The sequence below is a fragment of the Passer montanus genome, unplaced genomic scaffold (genome assembly GCF_014805655.1).
Source record: "Passer montanus isolate IOZ18808 unplaced genomic scaffold, ASM1480565v1 scaffold20, whole genome shotgun sequence".
Taxonomy (NCBI): Eukaryota; Metazoa; Chordata; class Aves; order Passeriformes; family Passeridae; genus Passer; species Passer montanus.
In genome coordinates, this window is record NW_024366592.1 from 181,603 (window position 1) to 200,157 (window position 18,555).

The 18,555-nt window shown below is 35.3% G+C and overlaps 1 protein-coding gene across 1 annotated transcript in view; it reads right to left on the reverse strand.

Annotated features, from left to right (window-relative positions):
• Positions 1-383: 383 nt before the first annotated feature.
• AEBP2 (AE binding protein 2) overlaps positions 384-18,555 on the reverse strand; it is a 41,157-nt gene continuing 22,985 nt past the window's right edge. Inside the window, exons 5-9 of the mRNA XM_039708264.1 lie at positions 12,209-12,395; positions 8,233-8,357; positions 6,645-6,712; positions 4,149-4,262; positions 384-2,513 (exon numbers count right to left, since the gene is read on the reverse strand). Coding sequence (XP_039564198.1) covers positions 2,483-2,513; positions 4,149-4,262; positions 6,645-6,712; positions 8,233-8,357; positions 12,209-12,395 — 525 coding nt within the window. The 3' untranslated portion in view covers positions 384-2,482. The remainder of the gene's footprint in view (positions 2,514-4,148; positions 4,263-6,644; positions 6,713-8,232; positions 8,358-12,208; positions 12,396-18,555) is intronic.

Genomic DNA, 18,555 nt, shown 5'->3' on the forward strand with positions numbered 1-18,555 from the left:
AAAATCTGTAGAATGCAAGTAGCTTTCAAGCATAAATAGTTTTAGCAACTCACTTCTATAGCTACAAGTAAACACCAGCCAAATGTCCACTTACCTTTTGACTATTATGGAAAGTTTAATTAACTCCAGTGTATCCATTTCTTCACAATGTTTGTTATTCAAACTGATTTTTCCTTCCAAGGCAGAAACTCTGCCATGAGAACACCAGGTAACAGTTTTCTCAAACCCAGGAGAAGTCACATTTTACATGAACGCCACATCACTTGAATGCATTAATTCCCCCTTCTGTAAAGGTGTGTGTTACAAGTTACAACAGAGGAAACAGCACCATTTTTATAATTGTTTTTGAAAACTCCATCGAAATTGCACAATTTTGAGGCTTATGAGATTTGTTTGCTTTGTTTTATTAGAAAAAATACTCAGGCAAGGTCTACAATCATCTGTCAATTATAAATGACTTACAAGAAACTCATGAAGCAATAAAATTAAAAAAATACAAATACAAACTATATCTGAAACACTTCTATTTGGCAATTTTATAACAAATTCAAAAAAAAAGAAACAAAGATTACGGATTACTTTATAGGTACAGAAAAAGCAGTAGGTGAAGTGCTCAAGCAAAAAAATAACAAACCAAAACACTGCATTTCTTCCAAAAATAAAGTCACGTCACTACAGATTTTATGAATAATACCCTTATTAAACAACCATTCCAGAACATCTTATATTAGTGGTGCTTTTAATCTGCACTTCATCTCGTTGATAGGATTATTTTTTTGTGTATATAAGTAACATTTTTAACCCACTGGAGCTAAGCAAGACTCGTGTCAGTACCAATGCAGAACGCATTTGTATTACATTAGGATATGCTCACTTCTGCAACCAAAGGGTTACTTTAAGTCTTACTCTATTTAATAAAAATTTAGTGTAAAAACTGCTGGTTATTAGTTTCACTGTAGTAAATTCCTCCCCAATAAGGAGGACTAACTCTGCAGTTTGACTGCATATATCCATACAAATTTTACATATTAGTTCCTTCCGACAGCAAGGAAAAAACTAATTCTGTGTTCACTATTAGAAAGGAGTGCCATGAATTAATTATGGGTACTATTCATCCCTCTAAGATTTCTGGGAAGGATGTTCAATGTATTTTTGTTCTTACAACAGATACTAACAGTAGTATATAGTCCCTTAGGTATGTAAAAGAAGGTTTTTTTACTGTTAAGGAAGGTGCTTTTTTTAAACAATTCTTCTGGCAGCACTAGTGAATTACAATATCCTTCAATATTATTTCTACCGTAATATATACATTTTAACTTTCATGCCTCTAGAAAAACATCTACAGTACATTTCATAATATAAAAATATATTACAAATCTGCTGAAATATTTACAAGCAATGTCCTATTATCTATATGCAACATTTTTGTCTCCATACAAAGACTAACAGGTTAGACGCATCTCTATTTGTCAGTTAAAAAAAATCCACGGCTCCTTGCTTATTAAGCAAGAAAATGATTTTACTTTCCTTTTCAAAGCCAACTTTGGTGCATAAAGGATTGAATTTCTAGATTAATTTTTTTTAAAAAATACCATTTTCTTTACATCTAGAAAACATTAGGCCAAATAAAGTATACTTTACAAGTGAATGGGGATCCTAGAGGGTCAAAAAAGCAAAATAAATCACCAGTAACACTGACTGCTTACACCGAGGTTTCCCAAACCCGTCCATCGATACGGATCACACCAAAGCAGAGCTGATGAACACACTACACTACTCCTGCAAAGGGGTCAGACAGACTGCAACACTCTGAACATCCTGCCACCGTACTATATGTATTCAGAGCTGACTGGAAAAGACAAGCATTCCATCAACATTTGTTTCAACACCATAATCCAACATATTTTAGGGATCTGCAAAAGGACACAAGATCACAAATGACGAATGATTACTATCCACCATACTCAAGGGGCAACAGGATAATCCCTTGGTAGCTGTTCTATTGTCTGGCATGTGTTAGGTTTAGTTAACACTGACAGGAAGCCCAATAGCTTGGTAACAGTTCTCCTGGGAATCGGGAGGAAATGGTGATGGTTACTTTTTCTTTTCATCAAATATAGACTACTGTATTCACTAAAGAAAAAAGCAGCTTAAAGAAGCAAGCATGCAAAGCCTTTTAGTTGTTCCACTAAGTTGCCAGAAGAGTGTTTGCTCAGTCTCCCACTGTACCATTCCATGAAAATGTGGATATACAGTAATATATTAATATATTCCACGGAAGCATCAACTTCATTCACAGAATGTTTACACTAAGCATAAATATTTCTCTAAAAAAAAAAACAAAAACAAAAAAAAAAACCAAAAGAAACCAAAAGAAAAAAAAAAGGAAAAAAAAAAAAGATGGGATTTGACTAATGTGCAACTTTATTTCTAAATCCATTGTCAGTGACTAAGACTGCAGGTGTCCCCACTTGCTTGGTTTTTACCTCTTCAACCTCTTCTGGGGCATTGTTCTGTAAAAGAAGATGGTACAGCTTTATATTAAGACCCTGTGATGTATACATCGGTCAGCTGAATGCACTATGAAATAGTGACTATGCAAATCTACTTCCATTTGATTAAAACCAAGAGCCATTTCAGATGATCTCACAAAAGTGCACATTCCAGATAATTATTTCAGACTTTCTATTAAAGCATGAGATTTTAGCATGACATTAATAACTGCCATTGAATTTCTTTAACTACCCTTTCCTCTTGAAAAGAGATTTTGGTTTTTAAAGTCTGGTTCTGAAGACTTGGTTTTAAAACGTACATCATTAAGCTCCCTCAGCTGGTCCCAAAAGCTCATTTGAATCACAGACTGATCCATACTGCTAAAAATAGAGTACAACATTACATGTGGGGACCTTAATTTTATTTGGGAGAGATAGAAAGGTTTGCTAATTTTTCTCCAGGGGCTTAATCCAGAGATCATTATATTTTTATTTTAAAAGGTTATTCTTTTCTTTTCAAAGCAAACTAATCTATCGAGCTTAGCAAAGGTAATCAATATAAAATTATTAACACCTCAATTAGATTATAAAAGTCACTGTGTTAAACAGTTTTAAAACACACAATCCAATCTCACCATAACATTTTTATGATTTTACCATTAACAGCAATGATTCATAGGCTAAGCTAAGTACTTAAAACACATTTACAAAGATAGCAAATACAGTAGGATTTGTTTTCATATAATAAAGCAAGTTTTCATTAATTTGATTAGTGAAATACACTGAGTATTAAAGGTGAACTGAAAGGCTTATTGCATTGAAAGACCTCAGATCAGGGTTTATTTACTCCTTGAGACTCTTGGTTACTGGATGTTAAGGAAGAAACATCGGAACACTGAACTTCTGTTATGATAAACTTTCTTTCCAAAAGCCATTTTCGTGGATTTTTAATACAATCACATATGGATCTATGGATGCCCAAAATTTCAGAATGAATTAAGCATTTCAGATTACCTTTAAAAACTGTACACACAGAACTGTGGGTACTGACAATCATGGGACAGCAGTAACAAAGGGGTGGGGGGAGAATCAGGAAATTATTAGAAACCAGATGGATTAGAAGCCAATCTGAGGGCCTAAAAACAGAAATGTGAAAGTAGCTTAAAGACAAGTAACATGGATTGTTCCCTTTTGTCCCCCTATAAAGAATCTTGTAATAAAAAATAACAGTACTTGAACACAAGTACAAGTTTCAAGGTAATACTGCATGTATTACAGCTGAATATAATATGGAAAGATAAATTTGGACTTTAAAAAAATTGGTATACAAACCAGTATGTGATCTTAACAGAAGTGATCTTTCAGGATTCCACTGTATGTACCTCCTTTACTAGAATTTCTGTACACCAAGCACAAAAAAGTAAAATACACTTGGTAAATACACACATTCCCCGTTTCTCAGTCACTAGAGTTTAGTTCAAGAAGTAATTCTGAAATAACTTAAGACCTCAGAACTTAACTCCTGGACGTTTACAGTACCAAGGCTCCTTGATCTGGTGTATAATACATTAGCAATCCTGATTTTCCAACGTCAAAAAGTTAAGTGAGGCTTAAGATTACATTCAAGTAAAGAAAGTTGCAAAATGAAGATGTTACCTGTAAATGTTTGGGTCCAGAAGCAAGGCAGTATCTTTTGGTAGTTTTGATAAATGAACTACTTTAGTTTTTAACTGATGTCGCTCACTTTCATTTACCCACACATCAGGCAGACTATGAATAAATAAATAAAATAAAAATATTCAAAAAAGATCAACTGTTTTTCTTACCAGAACATTATGTGATAAACTAGTACACATGAAGCAAATTTCACATTTCCCTGGTTAAAAAGCATCTTCACCAGAGTGAGGAAAGACATTAGACATCCTTTAGACAGCCAATCTTTAGACACTATACTTTGAAATTTTTCAGGTTCCCAGTTTGAAAAGACACTGAAGACAATTTACATTATTCCAGAAGTATATTCCAAGTGTACAATGACAATGGCACTACATTCTCCACAGCAACAATTATTGTGGAAATAGGTAACACAAAAAACAACCAGACCTTTGAAAATAATTTATTTTACTAGGCTGAAATTCCTTAATTCTGTTCCATTAAAGGAGAGGATACACTGCAGGCACTGAGCTTTAAGTTACACTAATTTGCTTGCTCCAAGCTCAAAAGTTTCAAAGACAAAATGCTCCAACTTTGCTGAAGTTAATTGTTTGATTATCCTCTTTGGGGTTTTGGTGGGGTTTTAAAAATTTTCTACATGTCCTAGAAGCCAAAGATTAACTTCAGGTTGGGGGAGGAGTTCGTAATTAAGGTGTCTAAGTCTTTGAAACAGGTTTCAAATTGAGAAGCCCAACATCTAAAACTAAATGTAATGGCTCTTCCTCTACAAAGCCAAATTTCACAGGCTTTTGCAAATTATTTCACTGAATCTGCATTTGCAAATATTTCACTTTGCATGAAAAGTTAGCTGCTTAAAACTAAATAGAATGGCTCTTCTTCTGCAAAGCCAAATTCCATAGACTTTTGCAAATTATTTCACTGAATCTGTATTTTGCAAATATTTCACTTTGCATGAAAAGTTAGCTGCAACTCAAATTCATTTTTTTGGGTAAGCTATTCAAAACATGAAATGAAACCCAGAACCCCTACCACAGCAAGAAAAGGAGTTTCTCCAATTCAACCTTTCAGATGAAGAAGGAACAAAAAAATTTAAAGCAACAGGGCAGAAGGGGAGGGAGAACCCAACAGGCAATCCATTTATTCACTAAATCTCATGGATCATGAAAGGTGGAAAAACATCACAAAAGTATTTTAAATAAAGCCAAAAATCAGTTTTTGGACAACCAACATTGGGAAGACATTTTCAGTAGCAACTGTATGCTCAAGATACAAACAGCAAAAAAGAAAATTTTTCACATGCAGAGATTTGAAATATACAGAAAGACAACAAGTCAATAAGCTGATTTATTGGCACCAAAAATCCTGGTCTTAACAAAAACCAAAACAAATAAAACAACCCTGAACCTCCCAGCCCACTAAAAGTTATTTCCCTCTTGTAGAGGAAATGACTTCAAGACTTGTATTTACTTTTGCTGACCAAAACCCTGAGCATATGGACACCCTGGAGAACTTGGGCAGTTTCTCAAGAGGATTCAGTGTAGAAGCTGAAGTTCTGCTCAGTCCAGAAGCTAAATCACTACTCCCAGCTCCATGGGGAAGACTGATGAGCAGCTCAGGGCAGTGGAAAGGAACCAGCCTGAGAGCATTTCACTTTCTGAAGTGTGAGTGCCCTGACAGTAACACAGACTGATGGTGTGTGCCAGGGCACCTTGGCATCTCCTCTGCTTACATGGAATAATCAGGATGAACTGAATACTCAGTAATTCAAAACTACATTATTCAGTGCCTGAAATACCCACTCTATCTAACCTATCTAACCCAAACAAGATGCAGCAAACAGCAATATAAAACTTATTTTTCTTCTGACCTGACCAACCAAACCTAAATTCCCTTGGGAATGTCTTAACTTTACTGAACAACCTCTCTTGAATACAGAGATTCTAATATTGAATTCACCTGCATGAGCAAAAAATCATTCAACTCCGCATTAAAAAAAAAAATTACTCTTTTATTTTTCATGTTCCCAGTGTTGCATACTTCTTAATACTTATCTTAAAATAAAATTAACTGTTTTTATCTGTAGAATTACATAATCTGTATGCATTTTAAAAAGAAAAATTTCAGAATGCTATTAGATATAATATTACCATCTGCCCTAAAAGGAATCAAAACCTGCCTATTTTATACAATATTTTAGCTTCTGTCTCTCATGATGAATTGAAACTTGTGACAAAATGCATTAAAAATAGAGATACAAATTTAACTGAACTGGTATTAGAGCCCAAAGACTTGAAAGTGAAAGTAAAAATCAGTAAACCCATTGCTTAATAATTGCTAAACTTCTTACTTTCCGAAAAATGTTTTTAAAATATTAACTTTAACTCAAATATTCACAGGCACAAAATAATTTAGTAACAGTTCATTGATCCCACTGTAAATCCTCCCCCATTTAAAATGCATCACTAGCAATATACTCACATGTCCTCTGGTGTCCAATGAAGCAAGAGTTTTATTTTGCCAGAATCTTCTTTTCTTTTAGCTATTACCTATAATAATTACAAAATCATAGTTAAAACCAAGTTACAGATTTTTTTCTCAGAAGTTGTTATTCTTCATGTCCTACTAGACATTCATAGAAAGCAAACTGTTATACTCCTTGAAAGCTGTGTGTCTGCAATAAATAAGCTCTGAAGACTTAAAATTGTTTTGCAAAGAACTTAAATCCATTTAGGTTTTTAAATGAAAACCACAATTCAGCCAGCAGATGTCCACTTAATACAGCTTTATTTGGAAATATTCTTACTACACTCTCTACATTTCCTGCACTGCCCAGAAACAAAATGGAAATTGCAAGCAAACATGCATCAAAGTGGTCTCAAATCAGACATGGAGTTTTGCTGACCTCTTCTGGAAAAAGAAAACAATTTCACACTGTAAGTTGCTAGGCGTGTCACTGGATTCATTTACTGCTTACAAGGTTTCAATTATTGAAACTATGTAACTAGTTAAAATACATGTGGCCACTGAACCGAAATACCTAAAAAAAGCTAAAACCAGCGAACAGTTTAGTGTTCAAATGTTTCAGAGAATTAATTCAAACCACTTCAAAGATTGGGGGTGGCATGACAGGGCAACCTCTAAGTTACATTTTTTAATCAGTGTAATATCCGTTCCTCAGTTTAAGTAGACATGCTTGGCATGTCTACTTAATTAGATTAAGTAGATATTTAATTAATTAATTCAGAGAATTACGATACAAAGAATTTGACTCAATAAAAAAAAGCAAGCATTAAAAAAACCACAATCAAGTCAAAGGTGTATTGGGTTGCAAGCCCATTTTTTCAAAAAGGTTTTATTAATAACTGCATTCTAAATCTCCCCATATCTACAAAGAAAAGGTTGTGTTAAAGAAGTACATGTAAATGAAAGGATGTGCCTTCTCAGAGAATATGAAAGGTACCACAGCTCAGAAATTCTTTATACTAGAATATCTGCCCTGAAATATACTGCATTGTGCTGACATTATTCTTATGCTGAGTAAAACAATAAAGCCACATCATTTTTGTCTGTTTTCAGACAGCATGGCAATTTCACCTTCCTATTTTCCACCTTCCAAATTAATGTCTCTGTTAATTACACATTTTTTCTTCATCTGAAGGTGGACCACACAAACTTATTATGCCATTTAGCCAGTCACCTTTCAAATCTCATATCCTAATGCCTTTAAGAGATGCAAAACGAGTAAGTGTTTGTACCTGAGGTTAGCTCAGTGTAACAGTCCACACAACAGCCTCTTGCCTATCTTTTCTTTTTAAAGCTGATTTTAGGCTAAGTCTCATCAACAAAGCTGATGTCCAACACAAACCAGCACCCCAAAATAGAGCAGCAGGGGGCTGGAACCCCAGAGCAGCTCTCCCACAACTGAGGTCTAAGCAATTCCAGATCTAATCAACCTCCCACCATCTCGAGTGACACATGCACAGATGAACTAAAAGATATATTTCTTACAGATTGGATTTTTTAGACACACAGGTAAACAAACAGAATTCATCATATATATACTTACAGTACTATGAAATACAACACTGTGGCCTTTTCCTAAACTTTCTATATGTGCTGAGAGGTTAAAACAGATGGCTCGATGTCTTATAGCATCCAGTGTTTGTGCATCAAAGAAGTCATGAGGTCTTGCTGGAAAAAACAATAAGAGATCCTTAGTGTTCAACACACTGAAAGCATTCAAACACATTCAAGCATGTAAATAGGTCTGAAGTGTCATTAGTAAATCATCTATCCTTCTGTCAGCAGCAATACCTTGTCAGAGAACTGCAAACATCATTTTTACTGTGAGGGAGAAATTATTCCTAGAGAAGCACAATTCAAGTTTGCTCAAAACACACTCCCTGTGAATGAAACAGCTATTTCCAAAAATGCAACCACATCCACTCATTTGAGTTTCAATAATGCTGAATAGTCAGGTGAAAAACTCCACACTATTACACATTTCTTTCTCTGTACAAGTTGTCATTCCATGTTCTTGGACTATTAGTAAACACTTTCTGCCTAAGAAGCACAAGCTGCATGGGTCACATATTAACCTTCAATTTATATTGAATAAAGTACAACACCCATCTGAGATTTTACAACCATTATAAAAGCAGCAGGCATTATAAGAACCTTTTCCTTTAGGAAAGGATTTTTATAGGTAAATGTTTCTTGAACTGTAGAAAGATTACTGCATTTTGATTTAGGGTGTAAAATAAAGTCCATCAATTCTATACTAAAAGTACTTAAACTACAAAATAATTGCTATTATTTTTGCTGTCTTCACTTAAAACAGCTTCTATACTCCTGTATCCATTATTTCAAAATGAAGTACCAATCCCACTTGGAGCTAGCACTTGCTGCACTCCTGGGGCTGATGTTGGTAAGCACTCATCTGTACATCCTGTCCTGCCCCTGCTCCTTCTCAGCTGGACACTGCCAATTAGGCAATCATCTCACTGCAATGTGCTCTCACTCTAAGTGCCAATGTAGGACCACAGCTCGTGCTGCACGTGCTCAGTAATGCAAGCATATAAATATTTGATAAATAAATCTGAGGGAAGAAAGGAGGGAGGATGGAAAGAAGGGGGGGAAAAATCAACAAATTTTTGCTCTCAGGTTTATGCAACAAATTTCTCCAGGATTTACAGCAGAAAACATTCAGCAGACTGAGAAGAACAGGCACAATTTTTCAAAAGTGTATGAATTGTTTAAATTACTCTTAAGTGTTACTATTTTCTAGGCACCTTCACCCCAACATGATTTTGAGGAAATGGATTTAAGTATCTTCCTTCATGCTTAATAATGCAAATTCCAAGTATTCAGCAGTTCCTTAAGTCAAATAAATTACATCATCACATCAGTAACCCACCAAATGAAAATCCAAGCCCTCCATAAGTAACAGAGTCTTACAGCAAATTTCATGGACAGTAAGCTTCCTTATCCCTCTTATATGTCTCCTGTGAACTTGATTATCATGCTTGTTAATAACTAAAGTGTCATCTTTGCAATGAAAAAGCAAGTGACAATATTGTAGTCAAGGCAGCTTCAGAACAGCAATACTGTTTTAGAGGTACACACTTTCAATAGATTTGGTTCTAAAAGCCACTCTGGATGAATGAGGGAACATGTAAAAGACCACCCAGAAGAGAAAGCAAGCTACAGATTCTAATTCTGAATTATTCTACATCAAAACTGCTAAGACAAATAAGATCTCTACAGCACCATGAATGTGAAAGTTAAAAGGGTGTCACCAGTAAAACGAGCTTTATGAGAAAAGGCTGATTTTCAGACTTAGAAGAACATAAAAAACATAAGACAGGACAGAAAAGTAAAACACTTTAAAATGGCAAGATCTTAAAAAAAGCAATTAAGTAACAGTAGAAATTATCTTTAAAAAGTATCAGAAGATTGTAGTCTCATCACATATAGCTGCAGTAACATCTCCTTTTTCATTATGCATTCTCTCACAAAAAGGTGTTACCTTCAGATATGAAAAGAGGAAGCAAATGCATAAATTAGCTGTACTTAAACTGTTAAGAATTTATACATGAGAGTGCTTCAGTAACAGTGTATATTGGCCAATATTTAATAACCCACTTACACCTTTAAAAAAAGCCAGGGTCTAATAATACCATGAAGCAGAAAGAACATACTGACATTTTTTTTTAGAGACAAATTGTTTTGTGCTGAAAAGCTGCCAGCTTTTGTCAAATTATTATCTGCAGGTTATTTAAACAGATTGTCCACTATTAAATGGCATTTTGTTTTACATCCGTATCATTTAGTCCTTGCAAGAAAAGAGAACTTGCAGAGAACCTGGTTACATGTGTTACACATCTCGCCTTTTGGGTACTTACAAATATCTAAATATAAATCCTTCTTAGGTATTTAGCTTTATATACTCCAAACTGAAAATACTTAATTACGTTAATTGTGTTATTTTGGCTTCTTAGATAAGGGTTTTGCCTTCCCCCATTCTTCTTGTAAAGACAAAACACACAAAGTTGCACACTTCATTCTCTAACTAAAACCAAACTAAGAAACAGAAATACAAGCAAGACTGTATCAGCCCTTCGTCACGTTCACTTCACCAACAATACTCCACCCAAAGTTTGAAAGGAAAGCTGCCAATACTCAGCATTTTCAGAAAATGCCATCAACTTTGGATACATTTCTGGGTCACATACCCTCTGGAGAAATACATTACAGTAGTCAGTTCCCAATTCAGTTAGAGATGATTTCTGCCTTAAGGCAAAAGTCTACAGCCAGCACTGCATTTGTCTCAAGAGGCAAGAAGATAAGAAATTGCTCAAGCAGCTGTCATTTTTCTTCCTGTGCAATACTTGATCAAGACAGCAGACCATTCAAATACTGCAGTCTGGTCTTTAACATTCCCACAATATTTATTATTTCCATTTTTTGCCATCAATTCATTCATAACTTCTGCAGCAAATTCTTATTACAACTAAAGCATATTAACAGGTGTTTTGAAGTTTTAATTATGAAGCTCTGATTTGAAATTTGTAAGTCAAATAATATAATATGATGTTTATCAATTACTAATAAAATGCCAACCTGAAAAACTACTTCTGCATATATAGGGGGTGAAACTTAATTAAGATGCATTAAATCAGCCACCTAATAAAATCAGTATGGAGAAGCAAGCTAAAATTCAACTCAGGAACTTCTGAACACGAGAATTTTCAAGTGACCACTCTCAGACATTTATATATTTGAGTAACACAGTAGACAAATCACAATGATCCTTTAGGAACCTGCAATTATCTCAAGATGTCTCTCTCACTACATCTAACTATTTCTGTAGATTAGAATCTCTATAGACATTTGATGTTTTGTTAGTCTAATGCCAGGACAACTCAGGAATCAAACTACCAGATCCAAATGGACTGGAAAAGGTACTGGGTAAGTGATGATTTCTTGCTAGAGGAAACAGTTCTCACTTTAAATGACAAATCACACCTCTCAGCACATTGGTTCATATAAAATTAATGAACATCAACTATATGGAGACAGATTAAAAAAACACAGCAAGTCAATTCTGCCCAAAATTAGATCTTGGTTATGCTCATAAAACTGTCATTAGCATAATGAAACGTTGTGCTCAAAAAAGAGCTTATATAACATGCATTTATCTCTAATTTATATGAATCTACAATCTCTGTCTGAACTTCAGATCTCATTAGCATTAAACAGAACCCCTTCCAACAGTAACAGTCAGTAAACAAAAAGCAACTCTGAAATGAAAAGCTTCTTTCAATTGGCAATTCCAATTGTTGCTCACAGGAAACTGATCTTTTTTCCTTGACACGCAGAGATTTACCCTGAAAAGGAACACAAACAGAATCTGGAATTGTTTTCTTCCCGTGACAAGGAATGCCAACCCTACCAGATTCAAATATGCAGAGAAACCACCAGAGGGAGGAGGAACTTTCACTCCAAGACAAACCTTTCAAGAACTCCTGCGAAACACTTACGTAGTGATCGTCGTCTCTTGTTCTTCAATTTTCTTCTTTTATTCATTCCAGCTTTAGATGGAGATTCCTCTTTGGCCTTTGGCTGGCTGGCAACTTTTGAAGAGTTCTGCTGGCTGAAGTGTGTGGGCACGTGACGGGCAAGTCCTCCCTGAGATGCAAAGCTGGCATTGCACCCACCAACTACACACTAGTGAGAAAAAAGAGAACAACTGCATCAGTGCCTGTGTGGCACAGGAGCTTCAGACACCTTGCTGTGACTTTTCTGCCTCAACTTCCAACATGCTAAAGCAAAACCAAATTCTTAATGACCATGCAATTCTTAAAACCAAAAACATATTCTGAAATACATTTGTTTGAAGTTTTTAAACTCCCAATAATTATTTCATGAGACAATATTTTTATGCCATACTATATTTTATATTGTGTAGCATAAAAATCTCAAACAATGCAATGGCAAACTTCCCTCTTCATAGATCAACATTCCCGTGCCTTTCAAAATACTGTTACTGTTTCAACACCTCTCCAATGCTCTCCATCTGGTAACAGTAACATCCTCTAACATCCTCCTTTCTTGTGACAAGGCAGAAGTAACAAATACGTCCTTACCCACAAGAAATTTCAAACAGCTTAACACTCTGTGTAAACGCTATAAAAAGCCAATGAACAGCTGCCTCACAGCTCTGTCTAAAACTAATTTCAGTAAAGTTGTAGTAACAATAATTTATACATTCATTCTGGGATGCTGCTATTACTTCAGGAGCATTTAAGGCAGTTCCCATTTAAAGGAAATGTCCTCTCCCAACAGAAAAATAACATCCAACAATAATCAAGCAGAGACATACAAATAATGACAGCAGCAACTAGGTTTGTACTGGCTACAATTACTGGTACTTTTATAAGTATCTGATTCATATTTACAATTATTTCATTTGGAAAAGAAATAATTTAAATTATACCATTGGAGAGGGAAGCACACCCCTTTTATATTGTGCTCTGAACACAATATATGGGTAATAGAAAAATAATTTTAGAATATGCATTTCATCACTGCAGTTAGTTGTGTATCCATATGACTGATGTTTCTTCTTGATTGGAAGACAAGAAAATAGCTTTAGAACTCCACATGTCCCACTTTTTGCCCCTAAATCCCAACTGTGCTGTTTTCAACAATGGTTGCAGAACTGAGAAGTTTATTTCTGCCTCAGACTTAGCAATATTGATCCATGATCAGTAGTAAAATACCATGTCCACAGAGACAAAGCTGGGCTTAATACTTGCTATAGAACTAAAAATAGGTACACAGATTTCAAGACAGTAAAAGGCAAAAAATGAATGGATGCTTTTTAACTTTTTTTTTTTTGTGTGTTTGTTGTGGTTTTTTTTAAAGGGAAGAATTCCTAGAGGGAGTTAGAGAAAGTTCCCTAAGAAATGAACTAACTCAAATGTAAAATTCCCTGACAAAAAACTTGAGGAATTGTATTTGTTCCTCCCTCTCTCCCCCACTAATAAGCATCTTAAGAATTGTGAAGATTTCTTCCAAAATCCTCCCTATGCCTTTTTACCTTGCCTTAAGATTTCCCATGTTCAAACAACAGCAATAATCTCTAGTTATAGTGACTTGCAGTGGAAGCAATCCCAGCACACCTGTGAGTGCCAACACACTCTGGATGCTGATCTTACACTATGGTAACTCCAACACAATTTTCCTTACTTTAAATTCATACTGACCATTAACATTTACACTTACAGAATCACAAGGTGATTTGGGTTGGAAGGGTCCTTTAAAAGTCATTCAGTTCCAAGCCACCTGCTGTGGGCCAGCATCCACCAAATTAGATTGCTAAACCTCTCAACCTGACCTTAAACCCAAACCACTTGTTTTTATGAAAGATTATTTATTCACAATCAACAGGTAAGTCTACAATGCAAACTATGTGTCAGGCACTTTTCTAAAAGTTTTCAAACCATAACTGTACTTCTTGTCAGATGGGAAACATTGTTTTATGACAAACCGCAGCTTGACTCATGATGTCGTAATTTTTTTTTTTTTTTTTTTTTTAGGTAAGTCTACAATGCAAACTATGTGTCAGGCACTTTTCTAAAAGTTTTCAAACCATAACTGTACTTCTTGTCAGATGGGAAACATTGTTTTATGACAAACTGCAGCTTGACTCACGATGTCATAACTTTTTTTTTTTTTTTGTCATGTACAGAGCAAACAATCCCAAATATTCTGTATGGATTATCTACAGAAGCTATACCTAACTTTTCTTGCTCTACCCAAGTTTTACTTTCAAAATCCCCAAACCAATCTTTAGTTCCTCAATATCTGCTACTTGCAAACAGAAATTGTACTTTTCCAGAAATTGTATTAATAGTCTACAGCCACAGTACAAAATACTTGTAGAAATTATTACATTTCTATTTTGTGTACTTTGAGACTACCTGATCATGTCTTCAAATAATCAACAGCTGATAGATCAAAGATGACAGAGAATGCCTTTGCAGTAGATAAGAAATAGTAGAAGAGGAGAATGAAAAAATCTTACCTGTTTGTTCTTTTTTTTCTCTAAAATAATATATCCAGCAATCCGTTACTAATGGGTAAAGTCTCTTCTCTCCAAAGATAAGGGAGCAGTTCAGGCTGTCACTTCAGGATCTCTGGACGGTAAGTCACACCAAATCAGCTTCCCACCAGATAATTATATAGCTCTAGAGGGCTTCTAATAAATCAAACTCAACTATTATGTACAACTTTGAACCAATCTTGTCATTTTTCCCCCAAAACCTAAATCTCAAAATTTTGCTTTAAATTTGAAATACAGATTGGGTCCGGATTGGTGGATATGTTACTTCAAGAGAAAGTAAGTAAACATGTAAGAAGTTTAATTTCTCCAGTGTACCCATACCCACCATTATTAATGGGCAGAAATGACCAGTGAATTTAACAAACAGGATATAAAAGTACCCAGCAATGCAGGTTTTTGTTCTAAATTCAAAATTACCTATTTGGGTTATTCGACATGTAATTTTTTCTAGTAAATCTAACAGAAATAGCTTAGACATCTGAATAAACTTTCTTATTGTCTCAACATCTGAGTGTTTGGGCAGAGTGCCTTTACATTTTTTATCTGCACTGCTCTAATGGACAAAAACTATTCTGCCAAGAGAGTAACTGACATGAATTGCCAATAAAGACTGGAGCTGCTCACCTGTGTTCTCTACATTTCACCAAGCATGACTCTACTGAGGGCTGTACCAAATGCAATCACTCTTTCATGAATTCTGGAAATTACAGGGAGCACCAAACTTCATTTTTAATCCTACTTTCTTCCCCCATTTTAAGGAGAAGCCTGCAATGAAGCTGTGCACTACCATTTGTTGTTGCTGGAAACATTTACCCCACAGGAGCAAACCTTGCATGACTGCTCTTGAACATGAAGAGCATATCCACAGGAACCCATGGGTGGAAGCAGCTGCTAGCACTCCCACATGCATCCTTACAGATTCATTTAGGTTGGAAGAGACCTTTGAGACCATCAGCCCCAATCCTAATGCTATATGAAATTATTATTACTTTATTATTTTTATTTTATGCCGTTATTTTGTATAAAATCTCCCACTATTTTGTGCTCATCTACCATCTGCCCTTTCACTGTGCTCAACATCTAAGAGCTCATTTGATGTGTCCTCAAGGAACCTTCAGTGCCAAGTAATACTTGATTAATTTAATTTTGCCCCTACACCAGAAACCATGCTGGAAAACGCAGGTTGTCACAACTCTTTTAACTATTCCAATACTTATTACTTATAACAGCTAAGTTTAGGACAAGGAAGATGGAATATCTTAATATTCACTTCTTTTCAACTTGCCAAGGGCAGCTTGTTGAAACCAGGATGTTTTCTGACTCAGCAGATTATTCCTTTACATCCTTTCTATAAGGTCTGAGAGCCAAGTTGCTGAACCCTCAACAGGACCAGCCCTGCATGCTGCTGATAATCCACAATATTCCACTGGTTTCTAAGAACCTGCAAAATTGTGCAGTAAGAGATCTAAAAAAGAGTAATGTTGTCAGGGTTTACTCTCTCAACTCTGTAAAATCATACACCAAGATGAGCATACTAAATGTCTTTGGAGAGAATACCTATACTCAATGAATGTCTACAATGGCAAAAAAATATGAAAAGGACTGGCTAAAATCAGACTGTGAGGAAATGACTCAGAGAGGAGCTGGATGTACACTACCAAGATATTGCCCCACAAAAAAAAGGAGCTAGCATAACAGTCTCAAAAACAGGTATCCATAAGGAAATTTCCCTTTTCTGTGACACAGGTACTGCAATATTCATGATGAGAGGGACACACTAACCCACACAACCAGGAGGAAAAAAGGATAAATTTATGAAAATATGAACCATTTTGCCTTTGCAATTTAGAAGTGGGTTCATTTCTGTGACAAATGAACTGCACAGTCACATGGTTGACAGGAATGAATGGAAAGGGCAGGTAAAACCCACAAAGACCTTTCAGTAGCAAAGCAGAACAGTTCATTTAGAGCTGAATGGAGCTTTTAGTCAAAGGACAACTCCATGTGTATCACAAAAAGAGATAATTAAACCCAAAATGTGCAACTACACAAAATGAGCCCATTTGCAAGCAAAAGGGGAGACAGATATAGGGGATATATCCTTCTATGCAAAAGTTATGTTTGAGACAGTCCCCAGTGCTTCTCAATTTAAGAAACTACATTTCTCTCTTCTTTTCACTAGAAATGTAAGAATATATTCTGGTCACTGTTTGATTTACCTTTCAAAAAGTAATATTTCCACACTTTTGTTATTTTCCTAGCTCAGATTCTTTATTTTTCTTTTAAACATTCTAAATAGCAGTGCTTTAGACAACAGCATAGAGCTGTACTATTTCCATTACCACTTCTTACAGCTTTCCTCAAAAATCCCAACATTATTTTTTAACTAAAACACTGAATGATTACTTTCTGCAAGTTTTCTAAAATGACAGATTCCATCCTTTTATGTTACGATTAAAGTATATTCTCATGAGGCATCTGAAGTTTCATTTGCAATTTAGGTTTTGGGAGATATTTTGTCTGCAGTAATTATAAAGAACAGGTCTTTAAACTAACTCTGACTCAAAAAAATCTGGCTTTCCCTGAAAGGTGAGCAATTAAGATTTATGAGACAAGCTAAATGCACAAAATGGACACATTGGCTCCATTTTTGACTGGCTGCCACAAAACAATTAATAAAAGGCTGTTCTTGGACTGGTCAAGACTAATATCCAACACTTCAAGTGTTTTTTTGTCTCAGAGAGTAGATTTCTAAAGTTAGCATTAAAAAAAAAAGAAGCAGCAAATGAAGGAAAGGAGCCAGTTAATTAATAGATTGCCATTACAGACACTCACATACTTGGCTACCTCATGTGAGCCCTGAAGCTTATTTCAGCATAAATGACAGGGGAACAAAAGATGTTACAAAATTCTACTCAGACCACAATTATCCTCCATTCAAAGCTCCCAGGAACAGATTGAGAAATACAGGGATAAAAAACAAACAGAGGGACTCGAGACAACAGTATGAAAAAATGCTGCAGTGACACACATTGAGCCAGGATGATTAACTACTGCAACCCTTGAGTGCTTTGTTCTCTCCCTCAGTAGGAGCAGGAAGTACAGAAAATCAGCTAGTGAAACAGCAGATATTGAACACAAGATGATTATTATCAGAAACAACTGGTGACAGTTTTAGGGCTCTAGCTGTAACCAGCCTAGCCAAAAAAACTCAGGAACCAACTGCCTTTGCTAGGTAAGGCTGACAGACTCGCTATTTCTGAGCTATGCCCACCTCTTCAACCCAATGTCTCTACAATAGAGTTTCTTTGATCTAAACCAAATAAGAACACAGTTTAAGCTATTAAAAGACTTTCATCCAAGAACAAAGCTTGCCATTATACTCTGAGGTAGACAAAATATTTCATTCCAAAATAGAGAAAACCTAAGGTACAAGTTTCCTCTGGTAACTGGTGGTTGCTTTCTTTAATACTGCTACTACTACCACTATTATTATTAATAATAATAATAGTAATAATCAGAGATTATGATTTAAGATTAGGTCAGTTCCTGGAACAACCATATCTGCAAACTTGCAGGGATCTATGATGCTTATGCTATCCTTCCAAGAGCATGCTACATTTATTCCTTCAAACACAGGGTATGATAATCTTAAAACTCATTTTCCTGTGGTTACTTTGAGTCAGAAATTTTCAGTCTAAACTACACAGTTCAGTATGGAAAAAATCGGTTTGGTAAAAAAAATTTTTGACATGCAAT